Source organism: Excalfactoria chinensis, unplaced genomic scaffold, assembly GCF_039878825.1.
Source record: "Excalfactoria chinensis isolate bCotChi1 unplaced genomic scaffold, bCotChi1.hap2 Scaffold_1050, whole genome shotgun sequence".
NCBI lineage: Eukaryota > Metazoa > Chordata > Aves > Galliformes > Phasianidae > Excalfactoria > Excalfactoria chinensis.
In genome coordinates this window covers 1-22,830 of record NW_027315602.1, presented here as the reverse complement: position 1 = coordinate 22,830, position 22,830 = coordinate 1, and the positions used below count along the sequence as shown (strand labels likewise).

Genomic DNA, 22,830 nt, shown 5'->3' with positions numbered 1-22,830 from the left:
CCCCCTCCCTCTCCCCCCTCCTCCATCCCCTCTCACCCTCACCACTCTCCTCCCCCCCCCCCATTTTCCCTCTCCCTTCCCTCCCCCCTCTCCTCCCTATCCTCTCCCCTCCCTCCCCTTCTTCCCTCTCCCTTCCCCCTCCCTCCCCCCTCCCTCTCCCTCCCCCCTCCTTGCCCTTCCTCCCCCCTCCCTCTCCCCGTCCTCCACCCCCGACCTCACCCTGACCCCCACACACACCCTGACCCCCCCCCCACCCCAATTTCTGCCCCACAGCTCCCACCCCTTCGGAATGCGGATCCCACTCATCCTGCTCCTGGTGCTGGGAACTGCAGTAGGAAAGGACCTGGGGGGGGGGGTCTAATGGTGGTAATGGGGGACCCCATGGTGACCCATATCCCCCCATCTGTCCCCATAATATCTAATGGTGGCATTAGGGACCTCATAGTGACCCATATCCCCCCTATCTGTCCCCATAATGTCAATGGTGGCAATGGGGGACCCCATAGTGGCAATGGGGGACCCCATAGCGACCCATATCCCCCCTATCTGTCCCATAATGTCAATGGTGGCAATGGGGGACCTCATAGTGGCAATGGGGGACCCCATAGTGGCAATGGGGGACCCCATGGTGACCCATATCCCCCCTATCTGTCCCCATAATGTCAATGGTGGCAATGGGGGACCCCATAGTGGCAATGGGGACCCCATAGCGACCCATATCCCCCCTATCTGTCCCCATAATGTCAATGGTGGCAATGGGGGACCTCATAGTGGCAATGGGGGACCCCATAGTGACCCTTATCCCCCCCTATCTGTCCCCATAATATCTAATGGTGGCAATGGGGGACCTCATAGTGACCCATATCCCCCCTATCTGTCCCCATAATATCTAATGGTGGCAATGGGGGACCCCATAGTGACCCATATCCCCCCCATCTGTCCCCATAATGTCAATGGTGGCAATGGGGGACCCCATGGTGACCCATATCCCCCCTATCTGTCCCCATAATGTCAATGGTGGCAATGGGGGACCTCATAGTGGCAATGGGGGACCCCATAGTGGCAATGGGGGACCCCATGGTGACCCATATCCCCCCTGTCTGTCCCCACAGCCCCCAGGAACGTCCTTTGGGTGATCGAAGGGACGTCGTGTGATCTCCCTGGCAAGCTGCTCTCTTCAAAGGGGACAAATTCATCTGCGGGGGACTTTGGTGGCCCGCAATTGGTGCTGACGGCCGCCCATTGCCACGTCCCTGGGTAGGTGGGCTAAAGGGGGGCGTTGGGGGGGGTCTCCATAGGGTTAACCCCAGTTTTGGGGACAAATAATGGTTAATTTGGTCATTTTCCCTTCCAGTATTGGGATAAATAACCTTAACTCTGCCCTTTTCTGCACAGATAACCCCAACTCTGCCTTTGTCTTCCCAATACATCCCCCAATAACCCCAGTTCTACCCTTTTCCCCCAATATTTGCACAAATAACCCCAATTCTCCCCCCTTTTCCCCCCAATATATCCATCAATTCCCCCATTTTCCCCCAATATATCTCCCAATAACCCAAATTTCCCCCTTTCCCCCCAATATATCTCCCAATAACCCCAATTCTTCCCATTTTCCCCCAATATTTCCCCCAATAACCCCAATTCTTCCCATTTTCCCCCAATACATCCCCCAATAACCCCAAATCTCCCCCTTTTCCCCCAATACATCCCCCAGTGACCCCAATTCTTCCCCTTTTTCCACCCATAACCCAAATCTCCCCCTTTCCCCCCCTATACATCCCCCAATAACCCCAATTCTCCCCCTTTTCCCCAATATTTCCCCCAATAACCCCAAATCTCCCCCTTTTCCCCCAATACATCCCCCAATAACCCCAAATCTCCCCCTTTTCCCCCCAATACATCCCCCAGTGACCCCAATTCTTCCCCCTTTTTCCACCCAATAACCCCAATTCCCCCCCTTTTCCCCCATTATATCCCCCAGTAACCCAACTCTACCCTTTCCAACCCCCCCTTAACATTCTCCCCCTCCCTCCCTCCATCTCCAGCCACCTCAATGTCCGCCTGGGGGGCCGTGACCGCCGGGACCCCCACTCAACGGAGCAGCGCCGTCTCTCTTCCAAAGCCATTTCTTACCCTCGTTACGACCCGGCCACTAAAGATGGGGATCTGATGCTCATTAAACTCCTCCAACCCGCCCGCCTTAACGAGCACGTCAAGCCTTTACCTTTGGCTTCTAATTGCCCCAGGCCGGAATGACCTGCCAGATCTCAGGATGGGGTTCTACCACCAGCCCTGAAGGTACGAGACCCGTTTCTTGTCTATAAGGGTTGAGCGACCCTACAACCTTCGGGTTGATTTCTCCCCATAGATTGAAGGGTCTGGGGTCCTACAGCCTTTGGTTGACTTTATCCCTATAGACTGGGGGGGTTGGAGTCCTACAACCCTTGGTTGACCTCCCTTTGGATTGTAGGGTTGGAGATCCTATAACCTTTGGTTGGCGTCCCTTTGTATTGTGGGGTTGGAAGTCCTACAACCCTTGGTTGACCTTATCCCTATAGACCAGGGGGATTGAAAGTCCTACAACCTTGGTTGACCTCCCTTTGTATTGTGGGGTTGGAGGTCCTACAACCTTTGGTTGACCTTATCCCTATAGACCAGGGGGATTGAAAGTCCTACAACCCTTGGTTGACCTTATCCCTATAGAGCAGGGGGATTGAAAGTCCTACAACCCTTGGTTGACCTCCCTTTGGATTGTAGGGTTGGAGATCCTACAACCTTTGGTTGACGTCCCTTTGTATTGGGGGGTTGAAGGTCCTACAACCTTTGGTTGACCTTATCCCTATAGACCAGGGGGATTGAAGATCCTACAACCCTTGGTTGACATCCCTTTGTATTGTGGGGTTGGAGGTCCTACAACCTTTGGTTGACCTTATCCCTATAGACCAGAGGGGTTGGAGGTCCTACACCCCTTGTTTGACCTTATTATATCCCTACTGACCTTGATATCCTATTGATATCCTATAGGGATATCCCTATTGACCTTGATATCCTATTGATATCCTATAGGGATATCCCTATAGACCAAGGGATGTGGGTTGGGGGTCCCCTTAGTGACTCCATGTCTTCTATCACCTCCAGTCACCTTCCCTGAAGACCTCCACTGTGCCAAGGTCACCATCGTCCCGGAGGAGCGATGCCGACGGATCTACCCGGGTTCCATCACCTCCAACATGGTGTGTGCCGGCGAGCACCGCAACCGCGCCGACTCCTGCCAGGTGGGTGAGGAGCTCAGCAGGGACCATTGCAGGGGGTGGGCCCAAATTTGGGGCGGTTCTGTGACCCGAAATGGTCCCAAAATTTGGGGTGGTTTTATGATCCGAAATGGTCCCAAATTTGGGGTGGTTCTGTGACCCGAAACAGACCCAAATTCGGAGTGGTTGTATGAGCCAAAATGGTCCCAAATTTGGGGTGGTTCTATGACCCGAAATAGTCCCAAATTTGGGGTGGTTCTGTGACCTGAAACAGACCCAAATTTGGGGTGGTTTTATGAGCCAAAATGGTCATAATTTGGGGTGGTTCTATGACCTGAAACAGAGCAAAATTTGGGGTGGTTCTATGAACCGAAATAGACCCAAATTTGGGGTGGTTCTGTGTCCCGAAACAGACCCAAATTTGGGGTGGTTTTATGATCCGAAATGGTCCCAAATTTGGGGTGGTTCTATGACCCGAAACAGACCCAAATTTGTGGTGGTTCTATGATCCGAAATGGTCCCAAATTTGGGGTGGTTCTGTGACCCGAAATAGACACAACTTTGGGGTGGTTCTATGACCCAAAACAGACCAAAACTTGGGTGGTTCTATGACCCGAAACAGACCCAAAATTGGGGTGGTTCTATGACCCGAAATAGTCCCAAATTTGGCGTGGTTCTATGACCCAAAATGGTCCCAAATTTGGGGTGGTTCTATGACCCGAAACAGACCCAAATTTGGGGTGGCTCTATGACCCAAAGTAGTCCCAAATTTGGGGTGGTTCTGTGACCCGAAATAGTCCCAAATTTGGGGTGGTTTTATGAGCCAAAATAGTCCCAAATTTTGGGCAGTTCTATGGGGTTTTGAAACCTGGACCCCTTCCCAACGTGTCACCCCAAAAATGGTCCCAAATTTGGGATGGTTCTATGACCCAAAATAGTCCCAAATTTGGGGTGGTTCTGTGACCCAAAACAGACCCAAATTTGGGGCGGTTCTATGACCCGAAATAGTCCCAGATTTGGGGTGGTTCTGTGACCTGAAACAGACCCAGATTTGGGGCTGTTCTATGACCTGAATCGATCCCAAATTTGGGGCAGTTTTACAACCCAAAACGACCCCAAATTTGGAGCAGTTTTATGACCTGAATCGACCCCAAATTTGGGGCTGTTTTATAACCTGAATCGATCCCAAATTTGGGTCAGTTTTATGACCCGAATCGATCCCATATTTGGGGCAATTTCACGACCTGAATCAATCCCAAATTTGAAGCAGTTTTACGACCCAAATCGACCCCAAATTTGGGGTAGTTTTATGACCCGAATCGATCCCAAATTTGAAGCAGTTTTACGACCCAAATCGACCCCAAATTTGGGGTAGTTTTATGACCCGAATCGATCACATATTTGAAGCAGTTTTACGACCCAAAACGACCCCATATTTGTAGAGATCCTATGGGGCTGTGAGACCCCCCCCCCCCATCCCAACCCCAAAAAGCATCGTCCCCCCCATCCCTTTTCTTCCCCCCCCTATCAGGGTGATTCCGGGGGACCCCTCATGTGCAACGGGCGTCTGCAGGGCATCGTCTCATGGGGTCCGGGTGTCTGCGGGGACCCCCAAAAACCCGGAGTCTACGTCAACCTCTGCAAGTACACCCGATGGATCCATGACACCATGAGAAGGAACTGAACCCCTCCAAGCCCCCCCATCCCACCCCACATCCCACCCCCCCATTCCCCCCCTTCCTTGTCCCCAAGATGGGGTCCTTCCGGAGTCGGCCGGTCCGAGTACCGGGACACGAGACCCCCCCCCCAAGGGGTGGGTAGGGGTCAGCATTGGGGTCCCCCTATGGAGATGTCAGTGAATAAAATGGTGGGGGGGTTTTTTTTTTGAGGACTGAGCACGGTTTTGGGGGGTGGGGGGGTAGAATTCAAGGTGGTTTGAGTGGCCCCCTCCCCATTCATCAGCTCCCACCTCCATGGGTTTCGTAATGGGGGGAGAGGACCCCGGCGTTGGGGGGCAGGGGGAGAATCGGTGGCCCCACTTGTGGTGGGTCCATCGTTGACCCCATTGGGGGGCAGATCTCCCCTTTGCTGTGGGGTTCGTCTCTTGACCCCACTCCAGGTTGACCCCAGGTTCTGGTCCATGTGATTGTGGAGGTCTGGTCCAAGTGTCCATGGAGATCAGGTCCATATGCCCATATAGATCAGGTCCACATGCCCATGGAGATCAGGTCTACATGCCCATATAGACCAGGTCCACATGCCCATATAGATCAGGTCTATATGCCCATGGAGACCAGGTCCATATGCCCATGGAGATCAGGTCCACATGTCCATATAGATCAGGTCCATATACCCATGGAGATCAGGTCTATATGCCCATATAGATCAGGTCCATATGCCCATGGAGATCAGGTCTATATGCCCATAGAGATCAGGTCCATATGCCCATGGAGACCAGGTCCACATGCCCATGGAGATCAGGTCTATCTGCCCATATAGATCAGGTCCATATGCCCATGGAGATCAAGTCCATGTGTCCATGGAGACCAGGTCCACATGCCCATGGAGATCAGGTCCATATGCCCATAGAGACCAGGTCCACATGCCCATATAGATGAGGTCCATATCCCCATAGAGATCAGGTCCATATGCCCATATAGATCAGGTCCACATGCCCATATAGATGAGGTCCATATGCCCATGGAGATCAGGTCCATATGCCCATGGAGACCAGGTCCACATGCCCATATAGATCAGGTCCACATGCCCATGGAGATCAGGTCCACATGCCCATGGATGTCCTCCCCACGCCCCCACCCCACCATGCTGCATTGTGGCCCCATCCACCAACCCTGAGCTCCACCTCTTGGCCTCAACCGTGTCCCCAAACCACCCCTGTGTCACCCCGGGGCCACCCACTTTGTCACCCTCCTTGTGTCACCTCAGGGCCACCCACTTTGTCACCTTCCTTGTGTCACCCCGGGGCCACCCACGGTCACAGCACTCCCATGGGGACACCCGAGGTGGGGCCGCATCCCCTCCCCACCGCTGTGGGTCGCGAGAGGGGAAGGAAAGAGGGGGGCAGTAAGGGACTATGGGGCTGCTGGCTGTGGGTGGCAAGCTCCATCGTCGGGTCCAGCCTTGGCCCGAGGGATAATGAGGTAATTAGAGTTAATTAGCGCCAGATGGGAGTGGAGGAACTGGGAGAACTGGTCGGACCCAACCCCACAGCTCCACCACAGCTCCATGGGGTGCTGTGCCAAAGCGCCGTCGCCGTGGGGCGGACGTGGCCCAACCTGTGTGCCCGCATCTCCCCCCTATGGGCATCTTGGGGGTCCTCTGTGGTCTCCTGGGGGGGTTCTGTGTCCCCATATGGTCCCCTCCTGTGGAGCAGGGGGTAGAAGTGCCGCTCTGCTACACACAGGGCTCGAATCCCGGGAGTTGGACTCGATGATCTCTAAGGTCCCTTCCAACTTGCACAATACTATGATACTATGATACTATGATATGGCCCCTCATTCCCCATATAGCCCCTCATGTCTCCATATGGCCCCTCGTGTCCCCAAATGGCCCCATAGGGCCCCTCATTCCCCATATAGCCCCTCACGCCCCCATATAGCCCCTCATGTCCCCAAATGGCCCCATATGGCCCCATATGGCCCCTCATGGCCCCATATGGCCCCTCACATCCCTATATGTCCCCTCATGTCCCCATATAGCCCCTCATAAGGTCCCTCACCCCCCAGCATCTCCTCATGTCCCCATACCTCCCTATGTCCTCATGTCCCCTTATGAGGTCCTTCCCTAACCCCACAACATCCCCCCGTGCCCCTCATGTCCCCTTGTGTGGGATGGGATCGTGGTAGACCAGAACCCCATGGATGGATCTCAATAGATCAGACCCCTATGGATGGATCTCAGTAGGTCAGACCCCTATGGATGGATCTCAGTAGGTCATACCCCCATGGATGGATCTCAATAGATCAGACCCCTATGGATGGATCTCTGTAGATCAGATCAGATCAACATGGATGGATCTCAATAGACCAGATCTCTATGGGATGGGATCGTGGTAGACCAGACCTCCATGGATGGATCTCAATAGATCAGCCCCCCATGGATGGGATCATGGCAGACCAGATCTCCATGAGATGGAATCTTGGTAGACCAGATCCCCATGGGATGGGAACCCCATAGACCTGACAGGTTGGACCTCCACGTGGATGGATCTGCCCCATAGGAGAAGATCCCAGGACGGATCTGATAGATCTCCATGGGGTTAATGGGGAGCTCCAGGTTCAGCTTTGGGTTTTAGGACCGAAGCCAACGCGGCGCTGCCTTCCCCCGCCAGATCAGCATCTCCACGTTGTGATTCATCCCCACGTTTCCTTTCGTCAGGTCTCTCTCAGCTCCCGGGGCCTCCCCACCCTTAATTACTCATCAAGGCGCTAATTGCTCCGACAGATGATGGTGGCCCCAAGTCCTCAGGGAGGTTCCTTCACCTGCTTTGCAATGGGGAGGATCTACAACACGTCCGGGTTTGGGGGGGAAGGGGGGGATCCGTGATGGGATCCATGAGGTGGACCCCAAATTGGAGGGGAGACCCCATAGACCCCCCATCCACAATGGGATCCATGAGGTGGACCCCATATTGGAGGGGAGACCCCATTAAACCCCTCTCCCCCAATGGGATCGGTGAGGTGGACACCAAATTGGAGGGGAGACCCCAGAACCACATATGGGGTCAGTGAGGTGGACCCCAAATTGAGGGGAGCCCCCATAGACCCCCCATCCACAATAGGATCCATGAGGTGGACCCCATATTGGAGGGGAGACCCCATTAAACCCCTCTCCCCCAATGGGATTGGTGAGGTGGACCCCAAATTGGAGGGGAGACCCCATAGACCCCCCATCCACAATGGGATCCATGAGGTGGACTCCAAATTGGAGGGGCTGTGAGGTCAACCTGGGTGTGTTGGGATGGATGGACGGATGTAGAAGGGAGGAGGATGGACAGATGGACGGACAGATGGGATGGATGAGGATGGATGGATGGATGGACGGATGGATGGACAGATGGATATGAAGATGGACGGACAGATGGATGTGAAGATGGACAGATGGAGGACAAGTGGATGGATGGACAGACGGACATGGGGACGGGTGGGCAGATGGGTGGATGGACAGGTGGACAGTCAGACTTGCCACCAGGTGGACAGATGGACAGGCAGGTGGAAGGACAGACAGATGGAGATGGCTGGACAGACATCCAGGTAGATTTAAAGCTGCATGGACAGACAGACGGACAGATGGACGGGTGGAGAGCTTGGTGGGTGGGTAGATGGATGGACAGACGGACAGATGGATGGGCAGGTAGATGGACAGACGGACAGATGGACAGGCAGGCAGGTGGACAGAGAGATGGATGTCAGAGAGATGGATGGACAGACAGACAGACAGACAGGCAAGAAGGCAGATGGATAGATGGACAGATGGATGGGCATGAAGGTAGCTGGGCAGATGGACAGACGGATGGGCAGGCAGACGGACAGACGGACGGCTGTATTAACGGGCAGCCAGATGGATGGTCAGCCGAATGAATGGGCAGATGGACAGACAGCCATCTGGGTGGACAGACAGACAGCTAAGCAGCCTCCCAGCCTAACAGAGGGGGTGGACAACCAGCCGGACAGACAGACAGACAAGGAAATGGACAGGCAGACGGACGGATGGACGGACAGCACCCAAATCATTCCCTTTAACGACGGCCCAAAACCCCAACCCAACCCAACCCATCCCAACCCATCCCCTGGGGGAGGAATCCACCCACCCACCCACCCACCCATGGGGACAACACAACCGGTCTGTCCGTCCCTCTGTCCGTCTGTCCGTCAGGCCGGGGCAGTTCTTGAAGCTTTATATGAGCAGCAGAACGGGGTGGAGGGAGAAAGAGGAGAGGGAAAGAGAGGAGCAAAACCGGCGTCGTCGTTTCCTATTGGAGGACATCAAAGCTGGTTGTCGTCATCATCACCTGCCAGGACCTCGTTGACACCCACGGCCGCGTTCAACCCTCGCGCCCTCCAGGACCCGACCAGCCTTTGAGTCACAGCAGAGACCCGGCCCACATCCCAACCCCGTCATAAATACGGCCCTGGGACCGGGCCTCCACTTCCCAACGCTCCTCCTCCTCCTCCTCCTCAAGGTGAGTCCATCTGTACCCATAGGGGGGGTGGGGGTCCTCTATAAAGAGGGGTAGGGGGCTGTGGGTTGGGGGGGTTGAAGGGGAGGTGGTCTCCCCAGCTCTAGGTTTGGGGGCTGTTTGTTGTTGGGGTGGATCTCTGCGGTTGGGTTTTGGGAGGAGGATATTTAATGGGGTGGGGGGAATTGGGTCTGGGGTCTGTGGGGGATGGAGATGGATCTGGGGTGGGGGTCTCTGTGAGGATGGAGGTGGATCTGGGGGGGTGTCTCTGTGAGGATGGAGGTGGATTTGGGGGGGGGTCTCTGTGAGGATGGAGGTGGATCTGGGGGGGGGTCTCTGTGAGGATGGAGGTGGATATGGGGGGTGGAAGGATTGGGTCTGGGGTCTCTGTGAGGATGGAAATGCACTGGGGGGGTCCTTGTGAGGATGGAGATGGATCTGGGGGGTGAGGAAATTGGGTCTGGGGTCTCTGTGAGGATGGAGGTGGATCTGGGGGTAGGGAAGTTGGGTCTGGGGTCTCTGCGAGGATGGAGATGGATCTGGGGGTGAGGAAATTGGGTCTGGGGTCTCTGCAAGGATGGAGGTGGATCTGGAGGTAGGGAAATTGGGTCTGGGGTCTCTGCAAGGATGGAGGTGGATCTGGAGGTAGGGAACTTGGGTCTGGGGTCTCTGTGAGGATGCAGGTGGATCTGGGGGGTGAGGAAATTGGGTCTGGGGTCTCTGTGAGGATGGAGGTGGATCTGGGGGGTGGGGAAATTGGGTCTGGGGTCTCTACGAGGATGGACATGCAGTGCTGGCCATGTTGTCTCCACCCCACATGGGACGGCCCCTCTGTGCCCCCCATGGCACTGGTGGTCTCGGGACTGATCTGGTTTGGTTTCTCTGCCCCCCCAGCCCCCCAGGGATGGCTCAGCACACAGACGGGGTCTCCATCCCCACCTTCCTCCTGGTGCTGGGGCTGCTGCTCGCCGCCCCATTGCGGGCACAGAAGGGGAATGGGGGCAACAACGGAGGCAACGACGGTGAGTCTGAGGGGTGGGCAGGGGGGTGGGGGTGGGATATGAGGAGGTGGGGTGGGGGGTGGGAAGGGAATGGGGTGGGATGGGATGGGATGGGATGTGTTAAAGACAGGATGGGATGAGATGGGATGGGATGGAATAGGATGGAATGGGATGCAGTGTGTTGGGATGGGATGGGATGGGATGGGATGGGATGGGATGGGATGGGATGGGATGGGATGGGATGGGATGGGATGGGATGGGATGGGATGGGATGGGATGGGATGGGATGGGATGGGATGCAATGTGTTGGGATGGGATGTGTTAAAGATAGGTTGGGACGAGATGGGATGGGATGAAGACAGGACAAGATGGGATGGGATGAAGATAGGATGAGATGGGATGGGATGCAGCGTGCTGGGATGGGATGTGTTAGGATGGGACGTGTTGGGATGAGATGAGATGGGATGGGATGTGTTAGGATGGGATGGGATGGAATAGGATGGGATGGGATGCAGCGTGTTGGGATGGGATGGGATGTGTTGGGATGGGATGAGATGGGATGGAATAGAATGGAATGGGATGCAGTGTGTTGGGATGGGATGTGTTGGGATGGAATGGGATGCAGTGTGTTGGGATGGGATGAAATGGGATGGGATGGGATGGAATGGGATGGAATGGGATGCAGTGTGTTGGGATGGGATGGGATGGAATAGGATGAGATGGAATAGGATGGGATGGGATGCAGTGTGTTGGGATGGGATGTGTTGGGATGGGATGAGATGGGATGGGATGGGATGGGATGGAATAGGATGGGATGGGATGCAGTGTGTTGGGATGGGATGGGATGGGATGGAATAGGATGGGATGGGATGCAGTGTGTTGGGATGGGATGTGTTGGGATGGGATGAGATGGGATGGGATGGAATAGGACGGGATGGGATGGAATAGGATGGAATAGGATGGGATGGGATGCAGTGTGTTGGGATGGGATGGGATGGGATGGGATGGGATGGGATGGGATGGGATGGAATAGGATGGGATGGGATGGGATGGGATGGGATGGGATGGAATAGGATGGGATGGGATGGGATGCAGTGTGTTGGGATGGGATGTGTTGGGATGGGATGGGATGGGATGGGATGGGATGGAATGGGATGGAATGGGATGCAGTGTGTTGGGATGTGTTGGGATGGGATGAGGTGGGATGGGATGGGAATAGGACGGGATGGGATGGAATAGGATGGGATGGGATGAGATGGGATGGAATAGGATGGAATAGGATGGAATGGGATGAGATGGGATGGAATGGGATGCAGTGTGTTGGGATGGGATGTGTTAGGATGGGATGGGATGGAATAGGATGTGATGTGATGCAGTGTGTTAGGATGGGATGGGATGGAATAGGATGTGATGTGATGCAGTGTGTTGGGATGTGTTGGGATGGGATGTGATGTGATGCAGTGTGTTGGGATGTGATGAGATGGAACACAGTACGGAGCTGCCGGAATGTTTTCTCCTGGCTCGTGGGAACCTTCCCTGCTGGGAGGTGTGGGCAAGGCCCCGTCGTTTCGAAACCTGTTTTCATTCCGAGCTGAGATAAAACAACCCCTCAACGGGGACAGATGGCAAAGATGTTGAGGCAGGAATTCCCTTGGTGCGATTGGAGCTCTGGGCACATCCTCCTTCCCTTCCAACCTCATTGGTGTGGGCATTTCTGCTTGAGCTGCGAGGAAGGAGACATCAGAGCTCAGGAAAGGGAGAGAAAGAGGCATCATCTCCATGAGGGCTTCCCTTTCCCTCCTTCTGACCCCACAACGACGCCCTCATGAAGGGGAAGAAAGAGGAGGGATCACCAGAACCTCGGGTCTGACCCAACCAGAACCCAACCTGTGTTTCCTTTGGTGGAGGAGGGATGAGGTCCCACCCAGGATGGGTCGTTGGCCCCATGGATTTCTAAGAAGAGAGGTGGTTTTCTTTAGGGGTGGGTGGGTGGGTGTTAAGGTTGAGCGTGGTGTGTTTTGGGGTGGGGGGCACCATCTCTTCCTCACATGGAACCAGTTCTGCTTGGATGGAAAGGCCACCTCCTTGCAGAGAGGCAGCACCTCTTTGGACGGAGACACCTCTCCTCTCCTTGGATGGAGCCACTTCTGCTTGGATGGAGGCACCATTTCCTTCTCTGGAGACACCTCGTCTCTCCTGGAGGCATCACCATCTCCTTGGATGGGGACAACAACATCTCCTTGGATGGAGGCTTCATCATCTCCTCACCTGGGGACAACATTATCTGCAGCGTAGACCCCACTGTGGGTCCCCTTCCTCTCCATCATCTCCATCACCACCATCATCTTCATCATCTCCATTGTCTCCATCATCTCCATCTCCATCATCTCCATCATCTCCATCATCTCCATTGCCACCATCATCTCCATCATCTCCATCATCTCCATCATCTCCATCTCCATCATCTCCATCATCTCCATCGCCTCCATCGCCTCCATCACCACCATCATCTCCATCATCTCCATCTCTATCAATCATCTCCATCATCTCCATCGCCTCCATCATCTCCATCATCTCCATCTCCATCATCTCCATCTCTATCAATCATCTCCATCATCTCCATCGCCTCCATCGCCTCCATCATCTCCATCATCTCCATCGTCTCCATCTCCATCATCTCCATCATCTCCATCTCCATCTTTTTGGCCCAATCTCGTCCTGCTCCCCATGTGAATCCCCACAGAAGGTGGTGGAGATGCCCACAAGTTCTGATAGAACCTTCTGGATGGGTTTCCCAAGGAGAGACAACCAGAGGATGCTTCCACGATGAGCACACGGAGCCGGATGGTGACGTGGTGACATCAAGAACCAAACAGTGACAGATGCCGGGCGTCTCCCGTCATGGCAAAGCCGTAATCTCCTCCAGTACAAACCAGTCCCACCAGTACAGGCATTCCGATGTCCCAACGTGTCCCAAGGTGATTGCAATGCAACGTGGATCGGAGCCACCTCATCCCAAGTCTGGATCAATACGTGGGGGTGGCAGGTGGTGACATGGGGGGTGAAAACCAGAGGGGGGGAGCCAAGAGAATGAGGGTCTGGGGTCTCCTATGGGGACAAAGACCAGCAGGGGGGTCATTGGGGATGGGAGGGGGGTCCAGAGCAAAGGAGATCGTGATGATTTTTGTCATGTTTTCACTGTAAATTTCCTATATAGCCCGATGTGGGGTTAAATAACCAGCCCCAAAGACCTCGTTCATCAGAAATAGGTGGATTTGGGGTTAAATAACCAGCCCCAAAGACCTCGTCCAGCAGAAATAGGTGGATTTGGGGTTAAATAACCAACACCAAAGACCTCGTCCAACAGAAATAGGTGGATTTGGGGTTAAATAACCAACACCAAAGACCTCGTCCAACAGAAATAGGTGGATTTGGGGTTAAATAACCAGCCCCAAAGACCTCGTCCAGCAGAAATAGGTGGATTTGGGGTTAAATAACCAGCACCAAAGACCTCGTCCAACAGAAATAGGTGGATTTGGGGTTAAATAACCAGCCCCAAAGACCTCGTCCAACAGAAATAGGTGGATTTGGGGTTAAATAACCAGCCTCATCCAGCAGAAATAGCCTGAAGTGGGGAGGACATCCTATAGACACAAGTTGGGATCATCGCCGACCGTTGAGGTTGACCAACCCCAATGGGACGACCATCCGCTGCCATGAGAGGAAAGCAAGGGGAGATGCCTTCAGAGACCCCAAAACTGAGGACGGGCCACGCTGAGACCCCTTAATCTTCACATTGTCCTGTGATGAGGCCGCATGATGGGGACGTCCCTCCTTCCCAACAAGCCAAGCGAGGTGGAGCACCCCAAGGATCCGCGTTCCCCGACGATGCCCTCTTCTCATCCCTCCCCACCTCAAAGCTTCTCCTGATGCAACCAAGAGGTCCGGGCAGGCGGCGTGGGGCAGCGGTCCATACAAGCTGGTCCTACAGGCTTCCTATTACCCGAGCCAAGAGGAAGGAATCAGCTCTTTGTAGGGTGCGTCACCTCCCGGTTGGAGGCCAATCTTGGGTTGGGAAGCCAAGCGGATGCCCCTCCCAGAAGCACAGTGGTGAAACAGGAGGAGATAAATGGGACCTTGGTGACTTCATGGTGACCAACCAGTCCCAGGGTGGAGGGGAAGGGGGAGGGGGATGGGCTGGTGGGAGCTCTGTTCCATCCCCTATGGGATATGGGAGGTGGTAAGGGGTGGATATATTGGGGTGGTGGGTTTGGGGATGGGTTGATGTCAACCTCTCCATTAAGGTCTGGGAGAAAAGAAACCCAACTCAAACTTGGGGGGCGAAGAGGAAAATCTTTGGGGATGGAGGTGGGTGAGAAAGAGGGACCCCCCAAAAAAAGGGGGGTTTTCAGGTGATTTGGGTTGTTCTGATGGGGATCGTCGCAGATCAAACAGATTTCAGCTCTTCGTTCCTGCTCCAAAACCCTTTTTGTCATGAAAAAGGCAAAAATGAATTAGTCTGGTGGGACCTCGGTGGATCGATGGATGGATCTCAATGGACACCAATGGATCAATGGATGGATCTCAATGGATCAATAGATGGATCTCAATGGACCCCAATGGATCAATAGATGGATCTCAATGGACCCCAATGGATCAATAGATGGATCTCAATGGATCAATAGATGGATCGATGGATGGATCTCAATGGATCAATAGATGGATCTCAATGGACCTCAATGGATCAATTGATGGATCTCAATGGACACCAATGGATCAATAGATGGATCTCAATGGACACCAATGGATCAATGGATGGATCTCAATGGATCAATAGATGGATCTCAATGGACCCCAATGGATCAATAGATGGATCTCAATGGACCCCAATGGATCGATGGATGGATCTCAATGGATCAATAGATGGATCTCAATGGACCCCAATGGATCAATAGATGGATCTCAATGGGCCCCAATGGATCAATGGATGGACCTCAATAGATCAATAGAGGGATCTCAATGGACCTCGATGGATCAATTGATGGATCTCAATGGATCAATAGATGGATCTCAACGAACCTCAATGGATCAACAGATGGATCTCAATGGACCACAATGGATTGATGGATGGATCTCAACAGACCTCAATGGATCAACAGATGGATCTCAATGGATCTCAATGTATCAGTGGATGTATCTCAACGGACCTCAATGGATCAACAGATGGACCTCAATGGATCTCAATGGATCAACAGATGGATCTCAATGGACCTCAATGGATCAATGGATGGATTTCAATGGGCCTCAATGGATCTAAATGGATCTCAATGGATCTCAATGGATCAATGGATGCATCTCAACGGACCTCAATGGATCGATAGATGGATCTCAATGGACCCCAATGGATTGATGGATGGATCTCAACAGACCTCAATGGATCAATAAATGGATCTCAATGGACCTCAATGGATCAACAGATGGATCTCAATGGATCTCAATGGATCAACGGATGGACCTCAATGGACACCAATGGCTCAACAGATGGACTTGATTGGATGGACAGATGACCCCAATGGTTGAAAACAACCCCAAAAAAAGGGGTCTTCTATAGGAATCTGATGGTTTCAGCCACGTTCCTCCTCCCAAATCCCTTCTTCTCAACCAAAACGCTTCTGGTGGGACCCCAAAGAACCTAAAAAATGGGTTTTTAAGGTGATTTTCCTCTGGTTGCAGCAGAGGAGACGGACGAGTCCCGTATCATCGGAGGGAGGCCGTGCTCCATCACACAAAGGCCCTTCCAGGTCGCCCTGATCAAGAAGGGACAGATCCTGTGCGGGGGGAGCTTGGTGGATGCCCAATGGGTCCTGACAGCTGCACACTGCAAGCAGGCCAGCAGGTGAGGGGGGGCGGGGGGGGTCTCCAATGGGTTGGGGTCTCCTATGGGTTGGGATGTTCTGGGGTTGGGGTATCCAACAGGTTGGGGTCTCCTATGGGTTGGAGTCTCCTATGGGTTGGGGTGTCCTGGGGGTCGGGATCTCTCAAGGGTTGAGGTCTCCCATAGGGATCTCTAATGGGTTGGGGTCTCCTATGGGGTTGGGGTCTCCCAAGGGTTGGGGTATCCAAAAAGTTGGGGTCTTCTATGGGTTAGGGTCTCCTATGGGTTGGGATGTTCTGGGGTTTGGGGTCTCCAACTGGTTGGGGTCTCCTATGGGTTGGGGTGTCCTGGGGGTCGGGGTCTCCCAAGGGTTGGGGTCTCCCATAGGGATCTTCTATGGGTTGGGGTCTCCCAAGGGTTGGGTCCTCCCATCTCTCATGGGTTGGGGTCTACTATGGGTTGGGGTCTCCTATGGATTTGGGTGTTCTGGGGGTTGGGGTCTACTATGGGTTGGGGTCTCCTATGGATTGGGGTCTACTATGGGTTGGGGTCTCCCATCCCTCCCAGCGGACCCCCACCCCCATTTCTCCCCCTGTATCCCCTAGAGACCTCCATGTTCTGATTGGGACAGCCCCATATCACCCTCCATTCCCCCCTATTTCCCCTCCCACCCCCATAGGATCCCCCCATCCCCCCCTATTTCCCCTCCCATCCCCATAGGATCCCCCCATCCCCCCCTATTTCCCCTCCCATCCCCATAGGATCCCCCCATCTCCCCCTATTTCCCCCCCCACCCCCATCCCCCCTTCTCTCAGCCCCCTGCCCACCCCCATAGGATCCCCCCATCCCTCCCTGCAGACCCCCACCCCCATTTCTCCCCCTTTATCCCCTAGAGACCTCCGTATGCTGATTGGGACGGCCCCATATTACCCCATATTTCCCCCTTTTTCCCCCAAATTACCCATTATTACCCCATATTTCCCCATATTTCTCCCCCTTCCCCCCATATTACCCCAAATTTCCCCCCCATACCTCCCCCATTCCCCTACATACCCCTCTCCCTCCTCTATATCCACCCCCATAGGACCCCCATCCCTCCCAGTGGACCCCCACCCCCATTTCTCCCCCTGTATCCCCTCAGAGACCTCCGTGTTCTGATCGGGACGGACACCCCCATAGGAACCCCCTTCTCCCCCCCTATTTCCCCCCCACTCCCCTCCCACCCACCCCCATAGGACCCCCATCCCTCCCAGCAGACCCCCACCCCCATTTCTCCCCCTTTATCCCCTAGAGACCTCCATGTTCTGATTGGGACAGCCCCATATCACCCCCCTTTGCCCCATATCACCCCCCTTTGCCCCCCATCTCCCCCTATTTCCCCTCCCCATCCCTCCCTGCAGACCCCCACCCCCATTTCTCCCCCTTTATCCCCTCAGAGACCTCCGTGTTCTGATCGGGATGACCCCATATTCCCCTACATCTCCCCACATATACCCCCCATCTCCCCTATTTCCCCCCCCTATACCCATCCCCCCTTCTCTCAGCCCCCTGCCCACCCCCATAGGATCCCCCCATCCCTCCCAGCGGACCCCCACCCCCATTTCTCCCCCTGTATCCCCTCAGAGACCTCCGTGTGCTGATCGGGACGGACACGCTCCGTGAGGGCAGCGGGGAGGTTCGCTCCGTCAGCCGTTCCATCGTCCATCCGTCCTACGACCCCCGTCGGAACGACAACGACTTTATGCTGCTCCGCCTCAACAAACCCATCCGGTTCAGCGACAGAATCAAGAAGATCCGCCTGGCAACAAAGTGCCCCAAAGAGGGAATGAGGTGCAGCGTGTCGGGATGGGGCACCACCAGGTCACCGGGAGGTACGGAGACCTATAGAGGGGTATAGAGCCCCATAGAGGGGTATAGAGCCCTACAGAGGGGTACAGAGTCCTATAGAGGGGTATAGACCCCATTATAAAGGGGTCGGGATGGGGAACCACCAGGTCACCGGGAGGTACTGAGACCTATTGAGGGGTATAGAGCCCTATAGAGGGGTATAGAGCCCTATAGAGGGGTATAGAGCCCATTATAAAGGGGTATAGAGCCCAGTATGAAGGGGTACAGAGCCCATTATAAAGGGGAAGGGGTCATTAAAAGGGGAAGGGGTAGACCGCATTATAAAGGGGTCGGGATGGGGCACCACCAGGTCACCGGGAGGTACTGAGACCTATTGAGGGGTATAGAGCCCTATAGAGGGGTATAGAGTCCTAAAGAGGGGTATAGAGCCCTATAGAGGGGTATAGAGCCCTATTGAGGGGTATAGAGCCCTATAGAGGGGTATAGAGCCCTATAGAGGGGTACAGAGCCCATTATAAAGAGGTCGGGATGGGGAACCACCAGGTCACCGGGAGGTACTGAGACCTATAGAGGGGTATAGAGCCCTATAGAGGGGTATAGAGTCCTAAAGAGGGGTATAGAGCCCTATAGAGGGGTATAGAGCCCTATAGAGGAGTATAGAGTCCTAAAGAGGGGTATAGAGTCCTATAGAGGGGTATAGAGTCCTATAGAGGGGTATAGAGCCCTATAGAGGGGTACAGACCCCATTATAAAGGGGGAGGGGTACAGACCCCATTATAAAGGGGTCAGGATGGGGCACCACCAGGTCACCGGGAGGTACTGAGACCTATAGAGGGGTATAGAGCCCTATAGAGGAGTACAGACCCCATTATAAAGGGGTCGGGATGGGGAACCACCAGGTCACCGGGAGGTACTGAGACCTATTGAGGGGTATAGAGCCCTATAGAGGGGTATAGAGCCCTATAGAGGGGTATAGAGTCCTATAGAGGGGTATAGAGCCCAGTATGAAGGGGTACAGAGCCCATTATAAAGGGGTACAGACCCCATTATAAAGGGGTACAGACCCCATAATAAAGGGGAAGGGGGTCAATATAAAGGGGAAGGGGTCTTTATAAAGGGGAAGGGGTACAGACCTGTTGCCTTCACCCCAACCCACGACCCCATAAGCCGACCATGGGATATCCTATGGGTCCAACCAAGATTTGGCTTCCTCCACCCCAAAACCACCAACCCAAACCACGACCCCAATGGGAACCTCTAATGGAAGCACCTCCCTTCTTACGGGTGGGCTTTGTTGGGAGGTAGACCCCAAAGCTCCGCATTCGGGGCTGCCCCATATCACCCCACATCTCCCCCTCCAGCTCAGCTCCCCAAGGACCTACAGTGCGCGGGGGTCCAGGCCTTTGGAAGGGAGAAATGCATGAGGGCCTATGGGAGGTCCATCACCCCCAACATGTTCTGTGCCGGCGTCCCACAGGGCGGCGTTGATTCGTGTCAGGTGAGAAAAGACCCCATAGGGACCTCCTATATGGGAAGGGGGTTGGGGGTCCCGATGTGGGGGTCCATTGGGTGAGTTTGGGGTTCCGGCCCCGTTATCTCCATCCCAACCCCATAAACCCCAATGATGACCATTGGATGGATCCATCCAAGGTTTGGGTTCTTCCATCCCACCCCATAAACCCCAATGATGAGCATATCCCAACCCATAAACCCCAATGATAACCATATCCCAACCCTAATGATGACCATAACCTTCAAATGGATCCATCCAAGGTTTGGGTTCTTCCATCCCACCCCATAAACCCCAATGATAACCATTGGATGGACCCAACCCCAAAAGACGGCCATGATATATGGGTAGACCCACCAAGATTTGGGTTCTTCCATCCCAACCCATAAACCCCAATGAAAACCAGAACCTTCAAATGGATCCATCCAAGGTTTGGGATCTTCCATCCCAACCCATAAACCCAAATGACGGCCATAACCTTTGGGGTTCCTCCATCCCACCCCATAAACCCCAATGATGACCATTGGATGGACCCAACCCCAAAAGACGGCCATGATCTATGGGTAGACCCACCAAGATTTGCGTTCCTCACCTCCATCCCAACCTATAAACCCTCCATCCCACCCCATAACCCCAAATGACAGCCATAACCTTTGGGGTTCCTCCATCCCACCCCATAAACCCCAAATGACGGCCATAACCTTTGGGGTTCCTCCATCCCACCCCATAAGCCCCAAATGACGGCCATAACCTTTGGGGTTCCTCCATCCCACCCCATAAACCCCAATGACGACCATTGGATGGACCCAACCCCAAAAGACGGCCATGATATATGGGTAGACCCACCAAGATTTGGGTTCCTCCATCCCACCCCATAAACCCCAATGATAACCATAACCTTCAAATGGATCCATCCAAGGTTTGGGATCTTCCATCCCGCCCCATAAACCCCAATGATGACCATATCCCAACCCATAAACCCCAATGATAACCATATCCCAACCCTAATGATGACCATAACCTTCAAATGGATCCATCCGAAGTTTGGGATCTTCCATCCCACCCCATAAACCCCAATGATAACCATTGGATGGACCCAACCCCAAAAGACGGCCATGATATATGGGTAGACCCATCAAGATTTGGGTTCCTCCATCCCACCCCATAAACCCCAATGATAACCATAACCTTCAAATGGATCCATCCAAGGTTTGGGATCTTCCATCCCAACCCATAAACCCCAATGACGGCCATAACCTTTGGGGTTCCTCCATCCCACCCCATAAACCTCAATGATGACCATTGGGTGGATCCATCCAAGATTTGGGATCCTCCATCCCACCCCATAAACCCCAATGATAACCATAACCTTTGGGGTTCCTCCATCCCACCCCATAAACCCCAATGACGACCATTGGATGGACCCAACCCCAACAGACGGCCATGATCTATGTGTAGACCCCCCAAGATCCGGCTCCCTCCCCCCATTATCTCCCCCTTAACCCCCCCATATCCTTCCCCCCCCCCCCCCCCAACTAACCCCAAACCCCCCTCCCCTTTTTTCTCTCCCTATAGGGTGACTCCGGGGGTCCTCTGGTCTGCAATGGGGTCCTACAGGGGGTGGTCTCATGGGGTATGGCCGTCTGTGGGCGCAAAGGACAACCCGGCGTCTATTCCAACGTCTGTCGAGTTCAACCCTGGATCCGGAGATACATCCGGGGGTAGAAGAGACCCCCAAAGACCCCCCCCCCCCCTCAATTTAAGCCCCCTCCCCATAAACCTTGACCCCATATCCCGGACCCCCATTGAAAACTAAAGGGGATTTTGGGGCCCCCTTTTCATTGAAGCCCAACCCGAAAATAAAAGGAAAGAAACTCGAGCGGTTTGGTTTGAAATAAAGGGAAACGGGGTGAAAATGGGGTGATAAGGGAAGGGGGGGGGGGGTAATTAATTAGTGCTGAGGTGTTAATTAGTGCTGAGGTGTTAATTAGAGGGATGTTAATTAAGGGGGGGGGGGGTTATAATGAGGGATTTCCCTTGGGGATGTAAATGAGAAAGTCTTCGTTGTGAGATGGGACGCGGATCCCATCACCGGGGCTGGGGGGATTAATTAATGAGGCTAATTAATGAGGTTAATTAATGAGGCTAATTAATAACTAATGACCTCTTAATTGAAGTCCTTTGTTTAGAGAACAGCTTATTAATTAGTAAATTGAATATGTAAATGAGAACGTCTTTGTTGTGAGATGGGACGCGGATCCGGCCTCCAACACCTGTACTGGGGCATTAATTAATGAGGCCAATTAATGAGGTTAATTAATGAGGCTAATTAATAACTAATGACCTCTTAATTGAAGTCCTTGGTTTAGAGAACAGCTCATTAATTAGTGAATTGAATATGTAAATGAGAAAGTCTTCGCTGTGAGATGGGACGCGGATCCGGCCTCCTACACCTGTACTGGGGGATTAATTAATGAGGCTAATTAATGAGGTTAATTAATGAGGCTAATTAATAACTAATGACCTCTTAATTGAAGTCCTTGGTTTAGAGAACAGCTCATTAATTAGTGAATTGAATATGTAAATGAGAACGTCTTTGTTGTGAGATGGGACGCGGATCCGGCCTCCAACACCTGTACTGGGGGGTTAATTAATGAGGCTAATTAATGAGGCTAATTAATAACTAATGACCTCTTAATTGAAGCCCTTCATTTAGAGAACAGCTTATTAATTAGTAAATTGAATATGTAAATGAGAACGTCTTCGCTGTGAGATGGGACGCGGATCTGGCCTCCTACACCTGTACTGGGAGGTTAATTAATGAGGCTAATTAATTAGGCTAATTAATGAGGCTAATTAATAACTAATGACCTCTTAATTGAAGTCCTTGGTTTAGAGAACAGCTTATTAATTAGTGAATTGAATATGTAAATGAGAACGTCTTCGCTGTGAGATGGGACGCGGATCCGGCCTCCTACACCTGTACTGGGGGATTAATTAATGAGTCTAATTAATGAGTCTAATTAATGAGGCTAATTAATAACTAATGACCTCTTAATTGAAGCCCTTCGTTTAGAGAACAGCTCATTAATTAGTAAATTGAATATGTAAATGAGAACGTCTTCGCTGTGAGATGCGACGCGGAT

The 22,830-nt window shown here is 53.3% G+C and overlaps 2 protein-coding genes across 2 annotated transcripts; both read left to right on the top strand.

Moving 5' to 3' along the window:
- Positions 1–289: 289 nt before the first annotated feature.
- Positions 290–4,935, top strand: LOC140264808 (kallikrein-8-like). The gene is given in 9 exon segments (XM_072360717.1): positions 290–329; positions 1,110–1,154; positions 1,157–1,204; positions 1,207–1,224; positions 1,227–1,257; positions 2,046–2,242; positions 2,245–2,298; positions 3,139–3,275; positions 4,783–4,935. Coding segments are annotated over 9 exon segments (723 nt in total).
- A 3,469-nt stretch (positions 4,936–8,404) lies between these two features.
- On the top strand, positions 8,405–21,409 carry LOC140264807 (kallikrein-14-like). The gene is made up of 6 exons (XM_072360716.1): positions 8,405–8,580; positions 10,345–10,472; positions 16,185–16,347; positions 17,950–18,197; positions 19,536–19,672; positions 21,260–21,409. Exons 1-6 carry the CDS (start codon positions 8,405–8,407, stop codon positions 21,407–21,409), a joined length of 1,002 nt encoding a protein of 333 aa, XP_072216817.1.
- The last annotated feature ends 1,421 nt before the right edge of the window (positions 21,410–22,830 follow it).